The sequence below is a fragment of the Pieris brassicae genome, chromosome Z, assembly GCF_905147105.1.
Source record: "Pieris brassicae chromosome Z, ilPieBrab1.1, whole genome shotgun sequence".
Taxonomy (NCBI): Eukaryota; Metazoa; Arthropoda; class Insecta; order Lepidoptera; family Pieridae; genus Pieris; species Pieris brassicae.
The window spans coordinates 2,093,615-2,121,493 of NC_059680.1; the positions used below are offsets into that span (position 1 = coordinate 2,093,615).

At 39.8% G+C, this 27,879-nt stretch overlaps 2 protein-coding genes across 2 annotated transcripts; both read left to right on the forward strand.

Annotated features, from left to right (window-relative positions):
- Window positions 1-1,196: 1,196 nt before the first annotated feature.
- On the forward strand, window positions 1,197-4,109 carry LOC123718827 (neuropeptide SIFamide). The gene is made up of 3 exons (XM_045675735.1): window positions 1,197-1,362; window positions 3,472-3,590; window positions 3,882-4,109. Exons 2-3 carry the CDS (start codon window positions 3,476-3,478, stop codon window positions 3,971-3,973), a joined length of 207 nt encoding a protein of 68 aa, XP_045531691.1. The 5' UTR covers window positions 1,197-1,362; window positions 3,472-3,475; the 3' UTR covers window positions 3,974-4,109.
- Window positions 4,110-18,831: 14,722 nt separating this feature from the next.
- Window positions 18,832-24,390, forward strand: LOC123718956 (probable inactive tRNA-specific adenosine deaminase-like protein 3). The gene is made up of 2 exons (XM_045675972.1): window positions 18,832-19,018; window positions 22,718-24,390. Exon 2 carries the CDS (start codon window positions 22,719-22,721, stop codon window positions 23,706-23,708), a length of 990 nt encoding a protein of 329 aa, XP_045531928.1. The 5' UTR covers window positions 18,832-19,018; window position 22,718; the 3' UTR covers window positions 23,709-24,390.
- The last annotated feature ends 3,489 nt before the right edge of the window (window positions 24,391-27,879 follow it).

Below are 27,879 nucleotides of genomic sequence, written 5' to 3' on the forward strand. Positions count from 1 at the left end.
CATTGTCTATTGTTTTGCCTAGAAATACAGTTTTGTCAACAAAGTTTAGTTAACTGACCTTCATTTTCAGCTTTATATTATCTCGCTGTATGCTAGTAGTTGTAAATCATTTTGTTTAATTGTCATTAAGTAGTAAGCAGCAGTAGTTGCAGTAAATCAGTTAACTATACGAGAGAGTTGTTTGCATCGTCCAATAAAACGTTTTTCCTATTCACTTGAAATAGAAACGTAGTGTCGTTAGCAAACAATCTCATCTCATGAACTTCGTTGACAAAGAATCGATGGTCGTTTATGTAAATCAGAAATAAGATAGGCCCGAGCTTCGAGCCTTGGAGGACGCCGATTGACACCTGTGAACCTGGAGCGGTATATGAGGCAGGAAATGTATATGTATGTATGTATGGAAGTAGTTAATATGTATTTCTTTATTGGCGTTCAAAGGTGTACATTGTGTTACCTAAATGAAAAAATGATTTTGAATTTGAAAAAACCTTACAAATATTTATATGATTATACATCAAAGATTTTATATACGTGTTGGTTATAAGTTTTTAATTCTCGCAAAAAAAAATAAGCTGACTAATTTACGAGCGCGGAGAAAATCCAATGCAAATATCAAATCTTTTTGACATTTTGTGAACAGATAGCGTCTAACAATTTTAAGATGGTAATAGGACTGCTGGAAAATGGAATTTTGTGTTGATCTTGTAAAGCTTTATGTACAGTCGACAAAATGTTTATCTAAGTAATTGCTTGGAGCTTTATAGTTTAAGACAAACTTCAAAACCGTGTTAACTTAGGACTTTATATATCTATTCATATATATATATATCTATATCTCGATAAATCTCAGTTAAGTTAAGGTCCTTAATTAAAATACTAGTTCATACCATAGCTCGCGTTAAGTCTCGTTTCTGAATTTTCACGCGAACTGCAGCGCGTGAGGAGAGAGGTAGTGTCAGGTGTGATGCGACTTGTCAAGTCCGGTGGTAGTGGGTAGGCTCGCGGCTCGCGATTAAGCCCTGCCAGGTGTCTCTGGTTGACGGTTTTATTGGTTGGTAAGTTTTATATATAATTTATTCATTTATAAAACTTGCCAACGCTCGGCACACTGATACATTGGTACAAGAAAAACAAAATATAATATTCAAGATGACAAGCTCTTATTAGCAAACGTATTTTACAGGAAGATAAAAAAGAACAAAAAGGCGAGCAACTATCCAGACATCTGATCTGCGTGTATTGGCCAAAACGTGAAAATTTCTTCGGAAAGAGAAAATATGGGATGCCTAGCTGTGATGGCCTAGTGAGGTCGTAGGTTCTAACTGTCCATGTGCAATTAAACCACTCGCTCGTACGAAGGTAAACAGCGCCATTAGATCCTAGCCTAGTCCCCACACCAGTTTCAATTACCTTACCAAATGGGCCACTCCATCACTCTTTAAAATCGCCTTTTTAAAGGCTTGAAAGCACCCCCAACATCATCTTCATCACATGGTGAATCAGTTAATAATAATGTTAATTAAAAGAAAATTAAAACAAATGTAAGGAGTTTTGTCTTTGTCAAAGTGAATTAATTAAAACCTGTACAGCTCGATAGCTGGCTATTGAATGTCAGGAGTTGTATGAATTTCTTTATTGAATGTCTGTATGTGTATGTGTCACCGTAAAATTGTAAATCCCGTTAGGTTGTAATCTAACTCGCGAGATTATCGAAAGATTGTGAACGTCAAGGTACTGTTTACAATTTAACGTATTATTATTCGGCACATTGTAATCTATCGAAGTGAAACTGTCAAATTACAATCTTAAAATTGTCAACTGTCCGAAGGCTGTCCCTGATTGGTTGGCTTTATCGTAGACCATATAAAAAAACAAATCGAAAACATATTATTGATTACCTACTGAGTAATTAATAAATACCATATTTATAGTATTTTAGTAGCTTGTATTTGTTGTTGTTGATGAATATTGTATAAAATATCATGAAAATGACTCTTAAGCTGTAAATGTGGTTAATGTTCAAATGAAATCTGAACAGAACCCTTCTAGCAAAAAATATATGAGTATGAATCAAGTTTATTTTTACTTAAACTGATCAAAGTCAGCATCAGATAACCTGCTGTTCAGCTTGACATGCTGCTCTTTTGAAAAAGAAAGTTATTGTGTATAGCAGACGACAACCATATACTCAATTAAATATACAATGTTTGAAATATAATAATTAAAACATTATAAATAGAAAATTAAAACACATTAGATATACTTATTCGTCGAGGAAAGCACCAGCTCTGATGTCACCGGTAACAGACGCCAACTTATATCATTAACTAGCGCCTATACATTTGTGTTATGTTATGTTTACTTAAAATAAAATAAATTTTATTGAAAATATTTATAGCATCGATACGAAAACAGACATAAAACTGTATTACAATATTCTTAGCCTATCTTAGTACTATAGGGCAGTGCTGGCCCAGTGGCATCAACGCTCACTCTCATCGCTGAGGTCCAAACCCCAGCTGTGCACCACCGGCTTGCCTTAGACCCAAGACGATAGCGTGTGGCACAGAAGGCTGATCACCTACTTGCCTATTAGATTCATAGATCATGAAACAAATACAAATATCTGAGGCACATATCCAAAAAGTTTTTTTTTCCTTTTTCCTAATACCTTTAATTCTCTTCAAATACCAATCAACATAATATAAGAAATTATTAATTAATTTTTCTAGCAAGTCGATGTCTTTTAAGGAAATTGTTTAGGAAAAATTTTACGCCAATAAAAATCAATTACTTCGTAGTATAACCTGATTTGACGTAGTCAAGTTATAGTATGCGATGCAATTTTCCAAATAATTAAATAAAGCTCTCATTTCAAGGATATTTTCAGTATAAATACTGAAAGAAAAATGGATTTTTCATCAGATCATTTCTTGCTTTTGTGACGAGCACTTCGAGACGTAAGTTTAAATAAATAAAGATCGTAAAGAATGCCTCCTTTGCTGGTACCTAAATATGTATTTCACGAATTTCAAACATTAAAATATCCAGTGGCGCTACAACCTTTTAATATCTGAGTCTCAGATGTCTGTACCTGTTTCGTGATCATTTGTTTTTGCTATCAGAGAGGTGGGTGCTGAGCCATCTGTGTCGTAAGTCAAATCCGGTATTACGATGTTTTCCTTTATATGAGCGAGTGTTAAATGCGCACATAGAAAGCCATTGGTGCACAGCCTACGTCCTCAGGGATGAGAGGCGCACGCTGAAGCCATTAGGTCAACACTGTTCAAATATTTTTACAATTGTTTATGGTTGTCCCGGGAATGTGTATACATTAAATGTCAATGATTTTAATTTTGAAATATGTTATAGCTTTAAAAATTCACAAAGCCATGTCCCCCTTAACCCCTTTAATGAACGAAAGCCTCCTCTGTATGTTTGTATGTTATAAAAACTGTAATCTTTCAGTAAGATGCGTTATATTCTTCTATTTGTCTTCGCTGTTGCCATTATAACCATGACGGAAGCAAACTTTAAGAAGATACCGTTTAATGGCTCCATGTTTGGTAAAAGAACAACAAATCCAGGTGAGTAAAGTTGAGTTATTTATTGAAATTGTCACGCTTTGTCACGTGGCCACACAACACGCTCAACGAATCCCCCAAAGAATCAATACAATATTCAAAAATACTAAATCAAACCCGCACTTTTTTTTAATTTAGAGTTATTAAGGCTGCGTAAATAAATGTGTAAAATCTTATTTAAACGTGTTAAAATAATTAAAAACTGCTTCTGACTTACCAACCAATAAGTTTTTAACATATGAGAGCCATACATTGATTAACTATGACATATATATAACATAATTCTTGTTACAGATATTGATACGAATCGCGCATTAATTGCATTATGCGAAATCACAACTGAGACGTGCGAGGCGTGGATCAACCAGATATTAGACAACAAGTAGTATTCATTCGAATTTCGAAAAAACACCTAAGCACAAATGGACATGATTCGATATTCAAATCCCCACACCATAATACTTTTCAATATAATTCGATATTCGAAAATACACGAAAGCACATATGGACATGATTCGAAATTCAAATTGCCACCCCAGAGTTCGCAATTCAAAACGCGCTATATAGATATAACTTGAGTATTTAATTCTTGGGAGGAAATAAATGTAATTGCCATTATATAAAAAAATGAAAAAAAAAAATACAAATTATTATGTATAAAGTGATAATTTTTTTTCTTTAATTCACTTTATATATAAGTTATATTACTAAAGATAAAGACGTTTCTTTTGGAAACTTTAAATCATAATAACTTTTCTTCATAATGTATCTTATTGCTAACGGCAAAATACGATTGTGTGTTACGTAATAATACTGCTCGATGACAATAAACTCATAGTAACATATTTGTTTAATTTCTGATTGTTGTGCTTATGTAATAATTCTATTTGTAGTTTATAAACTGATAAACCATACAGTGGAGCTGTAATTGCTAACCTTTTAATTAGTTATAAATGGACACCATCCCTGTTACCAGCAGTTCTTGCAGGTTACAGGGAACACACTACTAGGTACTACTAATACACGTGATTTTTGGTGGGGGTTGGAGGGGTAGTTTAAAATTCACCACGTTTCACCATGGGGGAGGGATTATTAAAAAAAAATCACGTGATTAATTGACAGCCCGAATATCTCCCAGAATCAAATGTGTGAACTCAAAAATACAATACGTTGTAACGAAATAAATAATAATAAGCCTTTATGTATCTGTAGCGTCAGGCCCCGACATTGTTAAGATAACAAACACAAAGTTTTCTCCCAATCACTTGATTTATTCCAATTCTAATTTCAGTCTTTTAATTCAATACGATTTTAATAAACAAATCCAATAGGTAAAGATTTCAAAGGCTACTCGGTATTTACGTAACGTGTGCACCGGGCAATGGTCGACGAACGACTCCCTGAGTTTTTTGTTTGAATAGAATCTCGCTGTTGGCCTTAAGGGCCTTTACAGCTCAGCTCGGGCTGTTTTGGCGAGCGTAGCTCGGCCAGAATGGCGTTTTATCCCGCGGCTAGCGCAAGGGCGTCTCCTGTGAGACTCGAACCTCGGCTTGGGCCGTCGCGGGGTGGTCAATCGCCTGAAGGGCAGGACGGAAGCTCACTGGAGTGAGCGAAGTGCGAAGTAAAGGTAAACCGCTTTCCCCGGTGAAGGCGGTTTTTTACCCTAATCTGTGATTGGCTTTTTTTATTATTTTTGGCCGCACGGGCGGCTTTTAATTTATCGTTTGCTACGGTAGTTGGATCATCCGGATCCGTTAGTATGGGTCGGGGCCTCCTACGAGCCTTTTTTGTCGGGAAGGGGTAATAGTTGATGCTATTACGCACCAGCGGATTGGGATGGTGTTTAGCCTTGTCAAAGTGGCGAGTGGACGCCAACTTCATCTATTGGGCTATGGTAGGGAGCTCCAGGTCGTGGTGGAGATCGACGTTTCTCACATAGAAGGGCGCACCGGTCGCGATTATCATGAATCGCGATTGAAGCACCTGTAGCCGGTGAATATTGGAGGGGGCACAATGCGCAAACACTACGCATGTCATGCACGGTCGGATGCAGGCCTTGTACAAGGTCACCGTGTGTCTGAGAGACATGTGACTCCTTTTATTTTGGAGGAAATGGAGGCGAGAGAGGACAAAATAGGCCTTCTTGCGAACGGTGGCTATGTGCTTACGGAAAGACATGCCGCTATCGAGCGTGACTCCTAGATATTTGACGGACTTTTGCCATGGGATGGCTTGCCCGTATAGGGTTACTGCTGTCTTGAGGTGAAATTTTTCCCTAGCGTTAGCACCGGGGTTGCCCCTGGCAAAGAGAACTGCTACGCTTTTCTCGGGATTTATTTGGAAGCCCTATTTCCGAAACCATTCGCCTAACGACATGGTAGCGGTCTGGAGTCTGTCTACAATGACACCTCCATCCTTGTGAGTGGTATAGAGAGCGGTGTCATCGGCATAGAGGGCTAACTCCACATTGGGAGCCGTTATACAGCGTGAATAGAAGGGTCGAGAGGACCAAGCCCTGAGGGACTCCGGCCATGATGGGGCGAGGAGACGATAACGTTCCTTCTACGCGATAGCGCATTGAGCGGTCGGACAAGAAGTCGTGTACGATACGCACGAGTCTTAGTGGCACATTAAGGTGGTAGAGCTTGTAAACCAAACCGTTGTGCCAGACCTTGTCGAAAGCTTTCGCTATGTCGAAGAAGAGCGCACCCGTGGCTCTCGGTTTCAGGGAGCTATTCATCCCGGAGAGGATGTGCTCCGTGATTCGATGGACTTGGTGAATGCACGAGTGGGCCGGCCTGAAGCCAAACTGCTCATCGGGAACTCCCTGAGTTGTGCGCGCGCGCTGCTTTATATTGGTTCCGTAGTGGGGATCGAGTGAATCATCGTACGATTGTTCGACTAATCGCCCGTTGCACGTTGTTTTACAAAACATTGATAGTGGCGCCATCAGTTTTACAAAACATTGATAGTGGCGCCGTCACGGCCATACTGACATACGCTCGTCCTCGAGCGCCTTTTGGGGATCTGGGAACAGACAAAAAGAAAACTATTCGTTCATCATGACACATTTTTCTAATAACTCTTAAGTCCCTCTCATCAGTTTCTAAAACCGGAGACTAAATTGCGCTAGACCGGAAATCTCTATAGCTGTGTTAGCTAGACCAGATATCCCTGTAGCGAATGCTAGACCGGATTGCAATCCCTATAGCCAAAAGGCTAGACCAGAATGCAACCCCTATAGCCGAGTCATTGGACCGGACTCCCTGCAATGACTCTTTCCTACATTTTTTGATATAGTACTTCTTTTTCTTTTCTCTCTTTTTTTTTCGTTTTTTTTATCATTTTAATATAGTTCCCATTTTTTTTCACTACTAGATGTTATCGTGATGTACAATGGCATTAGTCACAATGCTGATAGAATCTGGTGATTCTGATGATAAACTCTCTAAACTATTGCTATTAGCGCTCAAGGTACGTGAACTAGCCGACAAAGTGCTACTATTAACAGATATAGTGTCGCTATCAGAAAATTCATCCTCAGCGTCACGAATTATAGCTAAGTTATGACTATAGCGATCAGTTTCATGAACAAAATTACTTTGGCTAGCATCCGCTGTCACGGCATGATCATTATAAGTTTCGGATACTTCTAAAAAACCTAATGTACCACGGGGTACTTCGCGTAGGTTTTCATGGGCAACTTTGTACGTTCGATTGGACCCGTTAACAAGCTTCAATTCATACCTATCGTTTTCTAGGACAGCAATGATTTTATAGGGGCCTTTATACTTTGGGTCCAACTTAGTTTGATGTCTTTCTTCACTTTTCGCGAAAACGAAATCTCCAATGGCAAAAGGCCTTATTTTGGCTTTACCCCGGTTAAAGCGCATTCGCTTTCATGTCATTACATCAGACTGAGCCAGACTCTTTATATTATCTGACGCACTAGACCGTGCCGCTTCCAAATCTAACCTACTAGGATTATCAATATTCGCAGCTATTCTGGAAATACCTAACGAGTTACCTTGCATTCCAAACATCAACTCGATTGGGGTGAAGCCAGTAACTCTGCATCGAGTACTATTCAGTGCTAGTTGGATCTCACCTAACTGTTCCTGCCACGACCTGTCGGAATTACCTTCAGCTATTGTAAGTAGGCTCTTAAGAGTTCGCATGATGCGCTCCACTTGACCATTAGCTCTGCAGGCTCCCGTAGCGATAAGGTGTAACTCAAATTGTTATCTTTGCAAAAGTTCCTGAAATCTGCATTGTCGTAAGAGCGTCCACGATCGGCTATTATTCTCCTTGGCGCTCCGAACAAATTTACAGAGTCTTTCACTGCTTTAATGGCGTCAACGGAATTCAGTGTCAATGTGTGCTTCAGTAAGACATATTTTGTAAATGCATCAATAGCGACGGAACAGTTCTCCTTGCGGTCGCTCTTACCACTGAGTTTTCCTGTAAGATCTAAGTGGAGAGTGTGCCATGGGAGCGTACCCTGGGGGTATTGGATGCAGGCGTACTTGTTGGGCACCAGATGGACCCTTTGAAGACTTGCGAACCACACAGGAATCTACAAACTTCTTTACATATTTGGACATGTTACTAAACCAATAGAGATCGTACAACTTGTCTAGTATCTTTTCATAACCCAGATGTTTTATGTCATTATGTACGTGGCTAATAAGCGACCATATTAAAGAGTTTGGGAGAATGGGTAACCACTTAGTAGTTTTGGCGCGCTCTATTTTACGGTACAGTATGCCTTGCCTAATATCGTAAGTGTGTGCGATTTCAGAGGGTAATTGATTCGCTTGTATTTTAGAAATCAAATTTGAAATTTCAGAGTCTCGTTGTTGCTTTACAGATAACCATCCCTTGTCAAGTTTTTTTGAATTAAGACAGCCCCGTATCTATCACTGCTGGCATCGGTATGTAACTCGATGGGCAAAGAAGGATCAAAGATTTTGAGTACTGGTTCTGTTGTCAAGTGTCTAACTATTTCATCATGAATTTTCTCATGTTCAGAGGTCCATACAATACGGCCTTTGCCTGAAGTTAGTGGATACAGGGTTTTAAGTAATTTTGAAAAATTTGGAATGAATTGTCTAAAATATGTAGCTAATCCAATAAACTGCCTAACCTGTTTAGCTGTGGATGGTTTTGGAGCATTTTGTAAGGCTTGAAATTGGGGGGGCTTGGGCTCATGCTTTTACGGTTCCCAGTACGACTTGCTTGCATTGCATGGTAGCACGGGTGTAGGCCCACCCTACCACATCCTTCTGATGGGTAGAGATGCGTGGTCTTGGGTGTAGCGCAAGTCGCTGAGATCCCCAAGGCAAGTCTGGTGGACTAACCTTCCCGAGGTTGCCGACCCCGTTCTTGGTCTATTACCCTATGTAATAGACGCAACTAAAACCACCAGGCGAACAGGCAGAGATGGAGAGGTCATGTCCCTGCAAGTTCATCGTCCAAAACAACAGGACGGTGGACAGTAAATAACCTCCCGCGTGTTTGTGCCGTGCGCGGGGACCCGTACGGGGGGATGAAGGAGTCCTGGTGGTTGAGTGTAGCAGTGCGCCGGTTAATAGTTGTGCGCTGCACACAACACACCTCTTTGGTCCGGATTTCTCTTCACACGGGAGGCCATGGGTTAGCTACCCTTGGTCAACCGGCTGCGGTATCCCGTAAGAGGGCTACCAAGCGAGAGTCGGGGTGTGGGGGGGGGGGGGCCGTCGGCGCAGCACGGGACTCGGGGTGAGTTTGCTCCATCGTCTCGGGATGCGAACAGCTCCGTACTTCCTTGCAGCGTGCGGACGCGTCTGTCTGCCCACGCCCTGGCTCTATACCGGAGGAGTAGCTCTGGCGTCTACCTGCTGAGTAGGTGACGTCCCCGACTGAGGACTCCGTGGCGGGTGGAGAGCTCTGGCGGTGAAATATCTCCTTTTACCTCATGGATAAAGGGCTCAACAAAATAACGAACACAAGGCTGCACCTAAAAATGCGCCAACTAACAAAAACCTAAGGGTTGCGTCTCAGGACGAGCCACGGTGCAAGTCACCAGTGGCACGACACTGTGATGCCCCTGCAACTCGCACAGATGCACTTATTCGGGCAGCGTCTAAGCTTCCAAAGGAGAGGGAAGCGACTAGGGTTACGCCAAGCCGGGCTGCGCCCAGGACCGTACCGTCTCCGACTGGATCAATAACACCACCGCACAGGGACGCGACCACCATTGCGGCCGGGTCAACTGCGCCGGCTGAACCAAAGAAGGCCAGTCCGTACGATGCAACAGAACTGTCTGCGTCCGAAGGTGAGGCATCTGCGGTAAGACCGATGCGGAGGACCCAGGCTTCAACGGAGGATTCGTTCAGTGCACCATCCTCATCTATGGACATGACGGCCCTGAAATCCGCAATTCAGGAGCCAACCATGACCACAGTTATGAGTGCATCAAAGAGGCGACGGCTCAAGAAAGCCAGAAGAGCGGCGGATCAGCAGAAGCTGGCAACCGATGCTCAGAGGCTACTTGAGGCCCCAAAATCCACCCCTGGAGCCTTAAAGGAATCTGGGGGAAGGAAAGGGGCACCGAGGCCACTAGGGTCTAATGCCGCGCTAAAGCCAGACGGCTCTAAGCACGACAAAAACCCTAACAGCAACAACAATCCCAAGAAAACTAGAGTCAACCAGGAAACGAAGGGCCAAAAACGCGAACGGCCAGAGGATTCCGTGACACCAACGGGGCAACGAAAAAGGATTAAACCTAATAGACCCCGAACGGTGGGAGGGACCTCGGCCAGTTATGCGGAGGCCGCAGCATCGTACAGGAATAATGAATTCTGTGTTGCTGTGATGGCTGAGCCCTTCCTAGACATGACGCACGAACAGGCGGAAAATATCCGCCTACAAATACAGGGTAAGCTTCACGATGAGCTCATGGCGGACTTTGAAGCTTCCCTAACAAAAGAACCCAACGACATCAGGTTCCGGGGTAAAGCGCACCACTCAGATGGTGTCCTCAAAATTTGGTGCGAGGACGCTTTCTCACTGAGCTGGCTGACCGGAGTCTGTGATGTCATAACTAACCCCATACCAGACACCAAGCTGGTGGTTCGGCCTCAATCGGCAATCCCGAAAAAGGTTCCCTGTCTCTTACATGTACCAGAGTACACTGGCACTACGGAGAATCTGATGAGACTGATCACGAGGCAGAACCGCCACACACGTAAGATCATGGACCCTGACACATGCACGCAGAACACAGGACCCAACTGGCGTGTCCCTCTTCTTTCGTGTGCCGGAGTCTGAGATAATAGCGATAAAAGCCCAGGAAAGGCGCATATACTATCTACTGGGGAACATATATATCCGACTTCTAGATAAAGATGAGTCCTCAGTGGTAACTCCCGCCCAACCTCAAACAACAGCCTGTACATTGGGGACGGCGACATCGGGGCCGGTGCCTCCCACGTCTGAGACGGGGAAGACCGCGGACAACCGAGTAGTCGAGACCCCCATGGAGACGGCACAACTAACCTCGGATGATGAGTTATTTCAGGAGACAGGGGGGAGTGAACTCAGCGACAGCTGTCTGCGCTCCTCCCCTACGCCGGACTGACTTTGTCCAAGCAAACCTCCAGCACAGCCAAACAGCGTCGGCTTCCCTTCGCAGACTGCTGGAGACCAACCCCAAGACCATTGCTGCGATCCAAGAGCCGTGGATCAGGAATGGCAAGATATGGGGACTGGGTAACACCGGCGGTAAAACCTTACTGGACACCTCCGTAAGTAACCCAAGATCCTGCATTATAATACCCAAACATGTACCAGCAACACTAATAAGCGAACTATGTTCAAGGGACCTTACAGCTGTTAGGTTACCCAGGAACGAGTATCCAGACATCGTCCTGGCGTCGGCCTACTTACCGGGCGACGAGGACGTGCCCCCTCCAGAACTAAGCCTCCTGGCCGAATACTGTGAGAGGGAAAAACTGGAGCTCATCATCGCGGCAGACACCAATGCACATCACTTGCTATGGGGTAATGCCAAAACCAACGCACGAGGTGAGGAAATGCTTAATTTTATACTCAGCAATAACCTTATCCTAGCCAACAGCGGTTCAGAACCATCATTTGTTAACGCGCGCGCACAAACCATAATAGATCTAACAATGGTATCAGCAGGTATGTCAGATCACATACATGACTGGTACGTGTCCAACGAGTTATCCTGCTCAGATCATAGGTGGATCCGCTTTGCAATCAAAGGGGATCTACCAAAACCACAACCAAGAAGAATACCTCGGAGAACTGACTCAGTAAAATTTTCCAGACTTCAGCTCAGAAGTAGCCAAACTAACAATACCAACAACCATAGATGTACAGGACATAGACACACATGTTAACAAACTTACGTCCCTACTCGTGACAAGCTATGAGCAGTCGTGTCCGCTTACCATACCAAGACAGGGTGGCAAACAGAACTGGTGGTGCCCCGAATTGGAGAGACACCGTCGGAAAGTCAGAAGGCTGTTCAACAGAGCAGGGAACACACGGCTGCCAACCGACTGGGAAAAATATACAATCGCGAGAAGGCGATTCAAAAAACTACTACGTATTAGGAAGCCGGAGTGCTGGAGACACTTCTGCACTAGTATCGAAAATAACAACCAGGCTAACAGAGTGAAATCATGTCTGTCTAAAGTGACAAACCACTCGATCGGCTGCATCAAAAAACCTGACAATACATTTACAAAAACAGATGAAGAAACTTGTGAACTACTTCTGGCAACCCACTTTCCAGGCTGTATAATTGCTAATGAGCAGTCATGGCAACCTTACTCGGAAAGAGCCACGGTCAGCTCGGACTGGCAAGTAGCAGACAAAATGATCACGTATGAAAAGGTAGCATGGGCAATCAACTCGTTCCTACTATTTAAAGCGGCCGGCTTGGACGGCATTTTCCCTGGTCTACTGAGATGGAGTGGGAACTTAATAGTAGACTATCTTGTCTCAGTCTTCCGAGCCTGCATAGCACATCGCTATATCGCCTCTGAAATGGAGGGAAGTAAAAATAATATTTATCCCGAAACCAGGAAGAGATGACTATACCCAGGCAAAATCCTTCAGACCCATTAGTCTCACCTCATTCCTTCTTAAAACGCTAGAGAGGTTGGGGGACCTGGAGATACGCAGTCGGGTAACCTTATCAGCATTCCTTCATCCAAATCAACATGCCTATAGTTCCGGCAAATCAACTGAATCATCACTACACAGCGTTGTATCTCGTATTGGCTCCCGTAACTCCCTGAAACTAAAGCAGTCAACCCTAGGCGCATTTATTGACATAGAGGGTGCTTTTGACAAAACGAATTTCACAAGCATTACCAGAGCACTCGAGACATGTGGAGTACCATCGACCCTTACAGAATGGATCAAAAACATGTTAAGACAACGAGCTATACAATTTACCGTGAATACCACCACACGCGGTATTGTCAGTAGAGGATGCCCACAGGGTGGTGTCCTCTCGCCGCTCCTGTGGAATCTAGTGGTAAATGAGCTCATCATAAAACTAAACGCTATCAATCTCTACACTGTGGGGTATGCGGATGACATAGCAATCCTTGTATCGGGGAACTTTGAAAGTACCTTATGTGACCTCATGAGGAAGGCTTTCAGATTGATTGAGAGATGGTGCAGTCAACATGAGCTATCTGTCAACCCATCAAAAACAGAACTGATCCTTTTTACTAACCGAAGAGTCCTTGGACCGCATAGACTACCAAAACTCTTCGACACAGAATTAAAACTAAAAGAAAACACGAAGTACTTAGGTGTAATTCTAGACAGTAAACTGCTCTGGAATAAACACCTGGAATACAAGGTAAGCAAGGCAACGATTGCGCTTTACCAATGCAAAAAGATGCTTGAAATGGGGTCTATCGCCTAAGATTACTTTATGGCTATACACTGCCGTAATCAGGCCAATGCTAGCTTACGGGGCCCTGGTTTGGTGGCCGAAAACAGAGCTCCAAACGGCAGTAATCAAACTTGGACGCTTCCAAAGGCTTGCGTTGTCCGCTGCAAGCGGCTGCATGAAAACAACGCCTACTGCAGCTTTGGAGATAGCCCTACAAGTTTTGCCTCTGGACCTACACATACAGCAGGAGGCGGCACTGGCTGCCATCAGGCTGAAGGTGCTGGATCTATGGGGCAAAAATCACTACAGCACACACACAGCGATTCTTAACAGGGTGATAGAGTACCAACCTCTATTAGCCGCTCCATGTGATAGGATCGCAAATCAGAACATACTTAACAGAAGATACCATCTGCAAATGAGAGAAGAGGAATGTGATAGATCACCCTTGAATGAGCTGCGCATATACACCGATGGCTCAAAAACAGGCTGTGGCTCTGGAGCTGGCATATTCTCTCTTGATCTCAATATCAACATGCACCTACCCTTGGGCACATACAGCTCGATCTTTCAGTGCGAATGTGTCGCTATAACTGAAGCAGCCAGAGCCGTGCAGCGGTTAGGAATTAATAACTTTTGTATTAAGTTCGTATCCGACAGTGCGTCTATGCTGATGGCGTTGGTAAGCAAAAAGGCCAACAGTAGACTGATACTGGAGTGTCACGATGCACTGGAGGCAATAACCCTGACAAACAGAGTTACCCTGCAGTGGATCAAGGGACATAGTGGATCACTTGGCAACGATGCTGCCGATGAGCTTGCGAGAAGAGGTTCGGAGATGAGGCCTGCAGGTCCGTATCCGCTCCTTCCCTTATCCTTCTCGCAGGTGCGAGCCTGGGTATGCCAGAGATCCACAGAGCTCCAACATCAACGTTGGTCACAAGGTGCGGGCTGCAGACAGTCCAAAATGGCTCTGCCAGCAGTCAACCGACAGCTTACCAAACAACTTCTAAACTTGAATAGAATAAATCTGAAAACAATGATAGCTAGATGACAATTACGGGTCATTGCCTCCTTAATAAACATCTTTATGTCCTAGGCGCGACAGACAGCCCCCTGTGCAGACGCTGTTTCAGCGCAGAGGAATCAGACACCCACGTAGTCCTGGAATGCGAGGCTGTGACTAAGCAACGTGTAGAAATCCTCGGAACAGTGAGGTCGCTCCGTGAAGCCTGCGAGGTGCCCAGGAGACTTCTGTGCTTCTGGAAGGAGTTAGGCTGGCTTAGTTAGCCAGGACTTTACGCACAATGGACCTATTGAGCGTCTAAGTGCGGAAACAGAGTCCACACATACATACATACATACATACAAGGCTTGAAATTTTATGCAATGGAAATAAGTTTAGCTGTCGTACATTTTGATGTCACATACGCTGGCCATAGACGGACCGCACGTTGCAGTCTCGAGAGGGAGAGAAATTTAACATAATCCGTAACTAATAATTATTGCGTGCGGGAAGAACGAACGAGTACCAAATGTACACAACACATTGTCATAATACAAAACGTGTTCCTTTTGAGAAAAAAGAAAATTTATACAATTTTCTGGAAAATAATAATTATAATCGTTAAACAATTAACCAATAACAATAAAAGATATAGCTATTAAATACTTTTAATGGCATAAGTGGATGATTTAATGAATTTATTGTATACAATTTCGTAATAGCTCTCCCAGGCTACAATTAGGAGACCCACAATACTGGAGCTGGTCGTTCATAAGCCATCTAGTTCTTAATTAATGTAGTTAATCTTATTTCCAACTCAAAAATATACAGTAATTACAATATTATTAACCTACATAGTAATTATAATAATGATTAAAAATGGAAGAAGTAGAAAATTGAAACAAATGCAACACGTTTGGTATCTATATTAAACCTTTAACGGTGGCAGCATTCCCTCGCTGTATTGCGATATTTATTCGTTGAGAAAAGACCAGCTGTGAGGTCACCAGGTCACCAGGGCGCCAATTTAAATCTTTAATGAGCTGTGCACTTGCACCAAGTCTCAAGAGTCTGCTACAAAGGGAACCAAATCAACGTTCGATATATTTCTTATTTCATGTTTTACGTAAATACTGTTTACGTTATTAATTCTCATTGTAGTGCGTTGTGCAATCGGTTCAATGTTTTTTGTTTCGTGAGCTGTGTTGGCCTAGTGGCTTCAGCGTATGACTCCTATCTCAAAGGTTGTAGGTTCGACCCCCGACTTTGCACCTATAATCTTTCTGTGTATGTGCGCATTTAACATTCGATCGTACGAAGGAAGTACTGAGGAAACCGGCTTGCTTTAGACCCAAAAAGTCGACTGCGTATGTCAGGCACGGGAGGCCGATTACTGGCCTATTAGATTGACAAATGATCATGAAACAATAGCTGTATCGCATAGATGGATGCCAGTGGGTTCTTTAATAACAAAATAAATTCTAACTTTATAGTAATAGTCAGTTATAAAGCAGCACATACACTAATAACTCTAGCCAACTGCACAACGCACTACAATGAGAATTAAATGTACTTACTAAACAATAATTAATTAATATATATACCGCAATTCATTTTCAAAACAGTTTCAATTACGCGTCAGTGGAGGGTTAACTTACGTCTACAAAACGACAAACGACCCAGCAAAAGGTTCTTATAAGGGAGCACATTGGTAATAAGGGCTGCTCCCTTGGAAGTTTACCAAGGATGTTAAAGACTTCCGTGCCGTGAAATGTAAGAAGCCGTGCTGATAGAAGAGACCGAAGCAGGTCGGTACTTACAATGGTGGCGCAATTCTATCTTCATTATGCTCTCGGGCAAATGTATTGGCATCATTCATGACAGTTGAACGAAACGATTACCTGGTTGGCTTTATTATCTTTGGGCATATCATTGGCTTCGGAAACGTTGTTATTTGTAATGTCCTGAAATAAATAAATAATATCTATTAAGTATTAACTTAGTAAAACTTATAATATACGTATAACCAAAGCACAAATGGAACTAATTCGAAATTCAAATCGCCATACCAAAGTGCTTTTTAATATAATTCAAAATTCGAAAAATATAGCACAAATAGACATTCGAAATTGAAAGCTCTACATCTAATCACTCGGCAAGATTCGAAATTCAAAATTAATATATTTACAACATTTGTGTAATTTTTAAAATTAAATAAATGTAAAATAAAATACAAATCATTATGTATTTAGTTATTTATTTGTTTTAAGGACTTTAAGTACCTAGGACTTTAATACCTTGTCGGTGGTTGATTTATTCAGTCCCTACTGACTATGAGACCCTCTGTTGTAACATTTACATATTATTATTTATTACAACAACGATTAAAGTACAAGCCTTTATTTGTTTAGCTATATGTAGAATATAATTCAGATTGAGGCCTCCCTAGGAAGTCAGAGACCTGTGACAGGGAAGCTTCGCTCTTCTTTAAATTTACAAAGTTTCATCAAGGGTAACCAACTTTTACTTTACTGCATATGCTGCAGAGCTCTGCCTATTCGAAAGAGTCTCTATATGTGGGCCCCACTGGAGTTTATTGTCTATTGTTATGCCTAAAAATATAGTTTTGTCAACAAAGTTTAGTTAACTGACCTTCATTTTCAGCTTTATATTATCTCGCTGTATGCTAGTAGTTGTAAATCATTTTGTTTAATTGTCATTAAGTAGTAAGTTATTTGCAGTAAATCAGTTAACTATACGAGAGAGTTGTTTGCATCGTCCAATAAAACGTTTTTCCTATTCACTTGAAATAGAAACGTAGTGTCGTTAGCAAACAATCTCATCTCATGAACTTCGTTGACAAAGAATCGATGGTCGTTTATGTAAATCAGAAATAAGATAGGCCCGAGCTTCGAGCCTTGGAGGACGCCGATTGACACCTGTGAACCTGGAGCGGTATATGAGGCAGGAAATGTATATGTATGTATGTATGGAAGTAGTTAATATGTATTTCTTTATTGGCGTTCAAAGGTGTACATTGTGTTACCTAAATGAAAAAATGATTTTGAATTTGAAAAAACCTTACAAATATTTATATGATTATACATCAAAGATTTTATATACGTGTTGGTTATAAGTTTTTAATTCTCGCAAAAAAAAATAAGCTGACTAATTTACGAGCGCGGAGAAAATCCAATGCAAATATCAAATCTTTTTGACATTTTGTGAACAGATAGCGTCTAACAATTTTAATATGGTAATAGGATTGCTGGAAAATGGAATTTTGTGTTGATCTTGTAAAGCTTTATGTACAGTCGGCAAAATGTTTATCTAAGTAATTGCTTGGAGCTTTATAGTTTAAGACAAACTTCAAAACCGTGTTAACTTGGGACTTTATATATCTATTCATATATATATCTATATCTCGATAAATCTCAGTTAAATTACGGTCCTTAATTAAATTACTAGTCCGTATCATAGTTTGCGTTAAGTCTCGTTTCTGAATTTTACCCTAAGTTTGTTTTTCATGTAATAGGAGGCAAACGGGCAGGAGGCTCCATGATGTAAAGTATTACTCGCCGTCCAGGGACACTCATATTGCCAGTAGAGTTGCAAGTGCGTTGCCGGCCTTTTAAGAATTGGTACGCTCTTTTCCTGAAGGACCCTAAGTCGATTTGGTTCGGAAATATTTAAGGTGCGCGGTAACAACTGCCTCAACAAACGCTCAGTTGTAAAACGACGGACGTCGATGTGATGTGTATATATGCTTCCTTGACGTCCGATAATGAAACTCAACTGCAGGTATTAGTCCGAATAACTACTCTTAATATTTTCAATGGTAAATTCGGTAGAAGATGCAGGGAGACCCCACATCTCTGCGCAACGCCAAGGGATCAAGCCTCTCCGAGAGGGATTGGTCGTTGACGATTTGAATCGCTCTTCGTTGAATACGGTCAAGCGGAAGGAGCTGGTACTGGGGAGCTCCCGCCAATAGGTGACAACAGTACTCCACTGTCAGGCCGAATTTGCGTTTTAAGTATTATTGAATAGCACGGTTGACTTACAACAACTATGTTTTTATTCAAAACATATCCGATATAAATCTTATTAATAATAATAATTCGTAATTGTGAACATAAATAATTAATTACTAATAAGAAATATTATTTAATACCGTTAATAATAAAATTGACTATAGTATTTAATATAGCATGTAACGAAATGTTACCAATATCAATGTCAACTGTCGAATGTGACATATTCGACATTGCTGTAAACGATGTACGTTATCAGACTTTGACACCTAATTTCTGTTTCATATCAATGGCTGCCGCCTGCCCTATGTTGTTCTCTTGGTTTTTACGCGTTAATACTACCATTCGACTCTGATATTCAATAATAAACAAATTATTGATATGGTTATTGCTGCTTTACCAGTTCCAAGTGACAATACGGCGCTTGTGGAAGGAAAACAGCATAAAGGCAGTGGACATTTCTAAGGTAAATTATCATTACATATTTATATTATCAATGAGACGAATTGAAAATATGTGATTACGTGCTTTAAGATATATATTATAAGTGTTGTGTTTCTGCTACGTAGTTTAAATAATATCATAAGCTTATGACCAACTCATAACCAATTAGAATTAGCATGATCATAAAAATTTGTTATTTAAATGAGAAAGACCGCGATCTATCTACACATACTTTAGATTGTATTAAATTGTGATGGTGCAATTTTAATATCATAAAAATTCAAATTTGAACTATTATGTGTTCAATACTTTTTGTTGTCAATATTATTATATCTATACCTGTTTTATTTAAGATGGTTCATAGCATATTGTAAAATTATTTATAACCTTTAGCAAAACATGATTCTAATAAAATTTAAATAATCGCTCATTAATTTATTAAAAATACTTTTTATTAAAGTAAACCTAGTAATGCTATAATGATTTGTGCATTTTAACTCTAATAATTAATATTAGATAATCTTTCTAACCTCTTTGCTGTGTATTACTTGTGTAGTTCAGTATCAGCAAGCTCTTAATTCCCACTTCATAATTATTGACTTTGTAGCCCCTAGTAGGCAATGCACAATGCATTTTGGAAACTATTCCAGAGAATTAATAACTGGATGATGAAAAAAATATTGTGCGAAAACTTATAGACAAATATGATTGATGAAATACTATAATTAATGTATGCATTTGCACAATTGTATATGTCGCATTAGGTATTCATTTAAACAATCACTAACAATAAAGACAAAATGCATATGTACAGGCTATGTGCGAGAGACTCTTAGATAGCGTATAATAAATGTGATGATTGACTGACTATGGTGGAACCTTAGTGACCATGATTACTATGCATTAAATTCTCTGGAATTGTATTTCTGTATTGCATTTAGCTATCTCATTTACTGAAGGAACAAATTGAGGCACTAATAAGTGATTACCCACCTGCCTATAAATTACAATAAAAAGCCCATATGGAAAATTAAAGTTTAAATAATTGTTTATTGCAAGAAATACACACCTAGTTTGGATTTAATAAGCATTTATCTAATGAAAATCAATAGAAATATATTAAGGTTACCACGACTTTCAAAGCATCTTGAATTTATATAATAATAAAAATAAAGCCACTTCCATACCATTGAAATTACAAATCAAATTGGTGTAAGTTTTCTTAATGTACACTTATTCTATGTTAGTTATTGTTATTTCCATTACTTCATGTTCTGCAGTATGGAGCCCTTTTGGGTAAAGGTCCTGTACCATTAATTTGGATCCAATTTAGGAGAATCTATTCTTTCCTTTCTGCATCTTTTTCAACCCAGGCTTATGATGTAGTCAGACCATCAGTTTCCTGGTCTTCCATTTTCCTTTCTTCTACTTTTCCTAGTAGTCCAACTCCAACAGCTGGCTTTAGAAGTCCAACAGTTTTCCGTACACATTGCATAATAATGTTAATTAAACATAATGATTAATGGGTAAGAAATAGTTAGACAATTCTGTTGACTGTATATATATACTATTGTAATACAAGCCTAATGTATAGGCTAGAAGTATTAAAATATATGGAAATTTGTTTTTTAATTTGTATTCAAGAACATATTACAACAAGACAAATTGTAGATTAGTGCAATCATTCTTGATTTAAAATGTAATTTTTATTTGTTTATAGAATATAATTTACCGGAACAACATGAATATTTCTTATCAATTCTGATCGAATATAATATAAACAAATGCAAGCAACAATTATCGTGAATATAATAATGATTTATCTATACAATGACCATCTGAGTATATATTTACATATTTAATTATAATAATTATATAAGACATGAGTATGGAAAATGGCATATGTACTTACTTACTTACCTTGCTTTTAAAGGTCTCTCAAAAAGAAAAAGAACAGTACTAATGGCCTAGGTTCACATTGCTTGTTGCAGCTATATGTTTTTGAAATAGATTTTTGTAGGAGTATGCAATGGATTGGTGAGAGGATGCCTATAAATGTAATGTACTTGTAATTAATTTGCTGTTATAAATTGCAACTATGATTTTTCGTATTATTTTATATAATTTTAAATGAAATATATATAAAAACATTAATGAAAATCGTGCCAGCTAGATTATTTTTATTATTTACAGTCATCAGTTTTATATTTTCTGTTTACTGCAACATTAATTTCTTGAAAAGAAACATACAGCAGAATCAGATCCTGTACTAAGGCTTCGCAGATAAACCAAATTTGGTTGTTTATACAATAATATAGAGGATATTATATAATCCTCAGATTTTCTTAGTCATAGTTAAAAGTCATAGGTAAAATAAGTTTACGGATTCTTTAGTGACCAGTTGGCCTATAGGCTAGCTCTCCAACTTGAGGTTGTGCATTTAAATAGCAGCTGTTTCATCAATGGATTGTTCGATTATCTCAAACAAGTTCCATTACCTTATAATATTTTTATAAAATTAATCTTAAGTCCGCCAGATCCTTCACTTCTGCCCTTTCTCTTCCCACTCTTCCTAGACCTCGCTACTACCAGTTTTGTTTCATCTTTCCATCTCCTCGTGTCCTTTGGAATACTCTTTGTAATATCCTCTATCCTTGTCCTTTGTCCTAAGTCTTAACCTATCAGTTAGGCGCGATTAATGTTATTGAATGCGAATGATCTGAAAATGTCACACCCAAAAAATCAATTTGTGTCGGGCACAGAAGGCTGATTTCCGTATTACCTTACAAACAATAAAGTAAACATACAGATACGTAGCCAAGATGGGCGTTGTAGCGCCTTTTGTGTAGGTTGCTGTTGTCTTCTTTTGACATTTTTACGCTGCATTTTTTAATGACCTTAAGAGTATTCAGAATGTGTATTGTAAGGGGAAGATGGAGAGAATCACCTCGTCGTCCGTCGTTCAACAACTGAGCGTTTTTTAAGGCAGTTTTTGCCGCGCACAACCAATATGCACCATTTTTTTTAAATGTAACAGGGGGCGAATGTGCAGAAGGCTCAGCTTAAATTAAGTGATACCGTCGCCCATGGAGTCGCAAATTAAGAATAGGTACGCTCTAGAAGGACCATAAATCGAATTAGTTCGGAAATACTACACTGGAATTTACTTGACCCAAGTTTATTATTGGAATCGCTATTGTCATAGTATGGGTTATATATATATCTTGGAATTTAATACAGTCGTCTCTCTATAATTTGATTTTTTTCCGATCCCTTGAAAAATACTCGATAAATTGAATACAATGTCTATAACGTAACTAAAAGTGAAGGTGCAGTTCCAACGAAGATTAACACACGTTTCCGTTGTGGAGAAACCCCTCTGGGCGTCCACCCTCGGAACATTTAGCATTCGGTGGACGCGTAGGCTACCCTTCTTATTCTGGAAAATCTGCGCTAAATAACTTTACTTAGAGTCCTTTAAGAATGAGCGTACAAACTCTTAAAAGCCCGGCACTTGCGAGCACTCTGGCATTGCGAGTGTCCATGGGCGGTATCACTTTTGATCGTTTTTCTATAAAAAAAAACAAAATGAGAACAAATGTAATCTCTATAAATATCATATCGGTACAAGTTCTAATACACTGAATGAATGTATTAATTAAGCACTGAAGGTTTACGTAATAATATTATTTGTCGCAGTGAAGTGCAATTTCATTTTCAGTATGGAGGAACCGCAATTGAAGAGGAAACCAAACGTTATTGACTGCCACTTGAACAGCTTAAGAACCTCCAAAAAATCACTCAATGTTGTCATGAATGATATGACATCTCAACCATTAACCCCAGTTTATGTTGGACACATAAAAAATCCAAGGGACTTATCAAAAACAGTCTTGCTGTTAAACCAAAAGGTGCCAGTAAAGGAACTTCAACATTTAAAAAGAGTTAGGAAACACGAAGTAATCATATGTCCCATAGAGTATGTTAATGATATGTCAATAGAGGATTATCTATGTAAGTGTGATGAGGGGTTTAAAGATATATTTGTGGCGTTTGAAGTGAAAAATGTGCCCAAGTTACCACCGAAGCTCAAGAAACAGTATGAAGATACAAAACTTTTTTGGCCGTGTAATTTTCATCCAGATAAATATTTGGAAAAGCTGTTTAGTGGGCAGTTTTTCACAGAACAGGAGTTAGATTCACATAGAAGATATATGGAAGCAGCGTTTTTAGCAGCGAAATGGTTTGATGTTCAAAATGTAGCTGTGGTGGTTGATCCAGCGATAAGTAGTGTGGTAGCAATAGGAGAAGATAACCGAAAATGCCATCCAATGCAACACGCCGCCATGTTGGCTATAGATAATGTTGCTAGAACACAAAATGGCGGCGCTTGGCAGTCCCAAATGGACGATGACACTTTTATCGACGTGAAATTAGTGGCCTTTCTAAAAGATTTGAATGTCAAATTTGGACATAGACGATTCAAGAGTAAACAGGAGGAGGATACAGGGCCATATTTGTGTACAGGCTATGATGTGTATATGATGAAGGAGCCGTGTGTGATGTGCGCTATGGCGTTCGTTCATGCTAGAGCGAGGCGGATATTCTTTGCTATAGACAATGAAGAGGATGGAGCATTGAAATCCAGAGTCAAGTTGCAGACTGTGAAGTCTTTGAATCATCGTTTTGAAGTTTTTACTGGATTTTTATAAAAAGTAGATCGGCTTTGCCTGACACACAGCCGGTTCAGCGTACGAGCGAGTTAAATGTGCACAACCTATTCACAGCTGGGTTTGGAGTTAGGGATGAGAGTCACACGCTGAAGCTCACAGCCCCAGCTCTAAGATGGACTGGATTCTATGAAAATATTTTCAATGCAATAGTTCTTTCATTGTGTTAATATGTATTTTACATTACATTTGCACTTGTGTAGTGTATTCAGATTCTACACTCCGACGCTCATTGCGTAGCCAGGACGGCTAATTAATCCAGCCTATCTCTTAATATCCTAAATAAAAGCTCAGAAGCGCACTTTGCAGGCGTCAGAGCGAATTCACTGTTCCGAGGATTCCTGCTCATTGAGAAGCCACAGCCACGCATTCCAGAACTACGTGGGTGACTGATTCGACTGCGCTGAAACAGAGGCATCAGGGACTGTCTGTCGGACAAGGACAAAGAGATCTTTATAAAGGAAGAAGTGACCCGTAATTGTGCTAATCATTATTTTGAGATTAGTTTAGTTGAGGCTTAGAAGTCGTTTTGTCTTTTGCCCTAACATTTTTTTATAAGTGGTTATGTGTTTTGCTAAATATCTTTGTAATAAAAGTAACTTTAAATCATTTTAAGTGTAGATGTCATTTTTCGTTTTCATTTTATAGAAATAAAGAATATTTTAAATAATATCTACTTTTAATTGACAATTTTAGGCGCTTCAATAAAGTTAATTGCAAAAATATCCTTATTTTTTTCTTAAGCAGCGCCATCTGTAGTTAGCTGTAGATAGGTTTTTACTTTTATATGTAGGACTACATAGTAGCCTATTAGGCACGTGATCAGACAGATCTGGCCGAGAAGTTAGTCAGCCGGGGAGTGTCAAAACTCAACTTTCCTTAAAAGGTACTTTATTTGCTTTAAAGCCTAGGCGCCTCCTGCCGGGCAAGGTGACCATTACTCCGGAAATATCTTCTTGATATTTTTGGGCGAATCTGAGGCAGCTGGACTGCTGGACCCTCGCCACCTCTTGTGCTATTCATCTTACATATATTGGACATTTTTATAACAGATTTTTTCCAGCTGCGATCTTTCCTCTGCAGTTCTGGGCAGGATCAGTTGAATCTATGTAAATAGGGTCCAAAAGCCCTATGGCCACCCAGGACTGCGCCATGTTACTTGACGTGTGTGTTTAAGTATAATTAGTTATTCGATAATAACACATACGTATTTTAAAGCGCCTGCCATTATATTTAAACTAAAAATTATACAGTGAAGTGTTATCGCAGAGAATATGTTGTTTAAGGCGTTGCACATATATGTACACATATACATATGTCGCAGTAAAGTAGTTAAATCAGAGAGTTAATTGAATATCTAGACAGACTCGTTTGGACGTTTTTAAAAAGAAATTTAATTTAAATTCGACACAGAGTCCTCTCAGGAGTTGTGACCGATATCGCGGGCTACTGCCGAGGAAGTTGCATGGATCTGGTCTGGCGCCTTCTTGAGTTCTCATGTCATTTTAACACGTGTATATCTTATAACGTTGTCATAAGTGATTTTAAGATGTGTGATATTTGAGAGCATAATTAAATTAAATAATTATTTAATTTATTTGATTGAAATTAAAATTTCGTACTTTTTAAGTAATTCCTAAATCCTGAGCGCGAATAGAGCTTTGCTAACCCAACCTTCCAGTGGAGTACGTGCGTAATTGCGTAGATGTCTCCCGTACCTTCTTCGCATTCTCAAGTTCCACGAGCACTATGACCGTAAGCGACAGATCCAACCGAAGGTGACGGTTAGAGCTCCACGCCGGAAAAAACATGGTGTGAATAAGCTAGTTGGAGAGCCCATCTTTTATTTACTCAACATTTGAGCACTGGATGTGAAGTGTTCTTCGTAGGCCCAGAGTTCGTACGAGGCTCACAACGACACAATATTGAGGAGTAGTCCTCAATATCTTTATAATATCATATATCTATATAACTTACATTGGGTCATATCGCCCGTCGCAAACCAGATATCCTGGCCAATCTAGTTAACATCGGCAGCAAAGGCTCAAGCCACGGGGTGTGACCAAGTCCCGATACTCACGGGTCTCCCCAACAGCTGTGCTAAGGGATGCTATAGGCTGAACAATGTGTGACATGACCTTCAGCAATGAAGAAAACTGAGATGAGTTCCGATCTTGCCCTTAGACCCCTGATCTTGCTCGTCCCCATTCCTGAAAGACGGTTTTATGAATTCAGGAAGGCGGTCAAAGTCCCATGAGTTAAGTACGTAGCAAAGTTATGTATATGTAACCACACACTTTTGTTACACCCACTTTGGTATGGCCTTAAAAAGTCATTGACATTGCACTAGGGCATCATTTATATATACATATATTATATAGGTCATATTGCCCGCGTTGTTGACAGGTGACAGGTGACAGGCTCAGTGGGAAGGAAAGACAGACACCCACCAGAAACCTAGGCTGGAATAAAAATCGGTCAAGTGGAATAATTTGAAGGGGTATTCACTCCGTCGGAAGTCGTGAATGTTAAATAAAATGACTTAATGATGACGTAAACTCAATAGGGTTGGTTAACCCCAAAGAACTAATATGGACAGGGGAAAAGGGTAGGAGGTTCATGTGATGCATGACACTTACTGCAAGATATTAGTATTGGTTTAGAAATATTTCGAAAAAACTTTTTTCTCCGAATAGCTTTGAGAGTATACTGAAACGGTCACAGAAGTGTGTTTTCCCACGCGCTCTTTGATAAGGTACGGATGTAGTGTAATGTAATTTTTAATCTGTTGAAATGTGATTGCACCAATTCTGGCCCCCTCAAACATTAGTGCAACATTGTTCGTGTGGTGTGCCTGCCTTCATAGAATTGTGTTTTGTCAAAATGTACAGGAATCCTGCGTTCGATGCGTTTTGGTGAGTTCGAAATTTAAAATTATAGGTTTGAAATAATAGTTATTCGATTTTTGAAAAAATCGTTTCATGTTATACTGAATTATCATAATTTATAGAATGACGCGTTTAATATATTGGTGACTTCGATATTTAAAATCTGTATTTGGGTATAAAATAATAATTATTCCATTTTTAAATAACAGTGTCATTGGGATTTCTGTTTGAAATAGTTCGATTTTTGAATAAGTTACAGCTTATTACTTTCATAATACTAGTAAAGATTAACGTTCTAAATGTACTAAAATCCCAATTACGATATTTGGAGTAAAACTTGTAGCTGAGTTTCATTATCGGACGTCAAGGCAGAATACAAAATACCATCCGTATCACATCGGCTGCGACGTCCGTCGTTCAGGTATTTTTTACCTCGCACCACCACTTTGTGGAGCCAGCTGCCTATTGAAGTATTTCCGAACCAATACGAATTAGTAACCGTACTCAAGATCGTACAAATTCTTAAAAGGCCGGCAACGCACTTGCGAGCCCTTGGGTGAGTGGTATCGCTTAACGTCAGGTGTGCCTCCTGCCTGTTTGCTTCCTATTAGGTTAATAAAATAAAATATTGCGTCATAATGTGAGACCTTACTAAAAATCCTAACAACAATGTCAATACATTCGCCTCTTTCTATCAAATTGTTTTTATTAATAATGAAAAGAGATAACGGTAGTCAAACAATAGTTTTCAATTGGTAGATTTGTTATCTTCATATTATGTCTATACAATGTTGTGACTTTCAAATTAGTTTATATAATCTGTTTTTTTTTGTAATTAAAAACCGCGCGAAACTCACCCATACCAGTTCGAACTCATACCAATCAAATTCAATTCAAAGGAATTAATGGTTATGGCGCGTTTCCTTTTGACAATGGTGTAAGGTTCATTTTTCCGTGTATTATGTAATTGCTTTCAATTGATAAATAGACGTCTTCCCTTGACAGAGCTACTAAGACCTATTTGAATTAAGAATGCGAAATTGTTCAATGAGCAGATTTTCGAGGAAAGCCTTTTTGAATTTGGAATGTTTTGAACGAACGACGGCTTTTGAATGAGAAAAGCTTACAAAAAATTTAATAATTAAATTAAGAATTCGGAGCAATGCTGATATATTGATGAACAGTTGATGCAAATTTGAATTTAGAATTCTTTGAAGGAACGACGTTTTTTGAATTAGAAACGCTTATTTAAATTAGGACTTGAG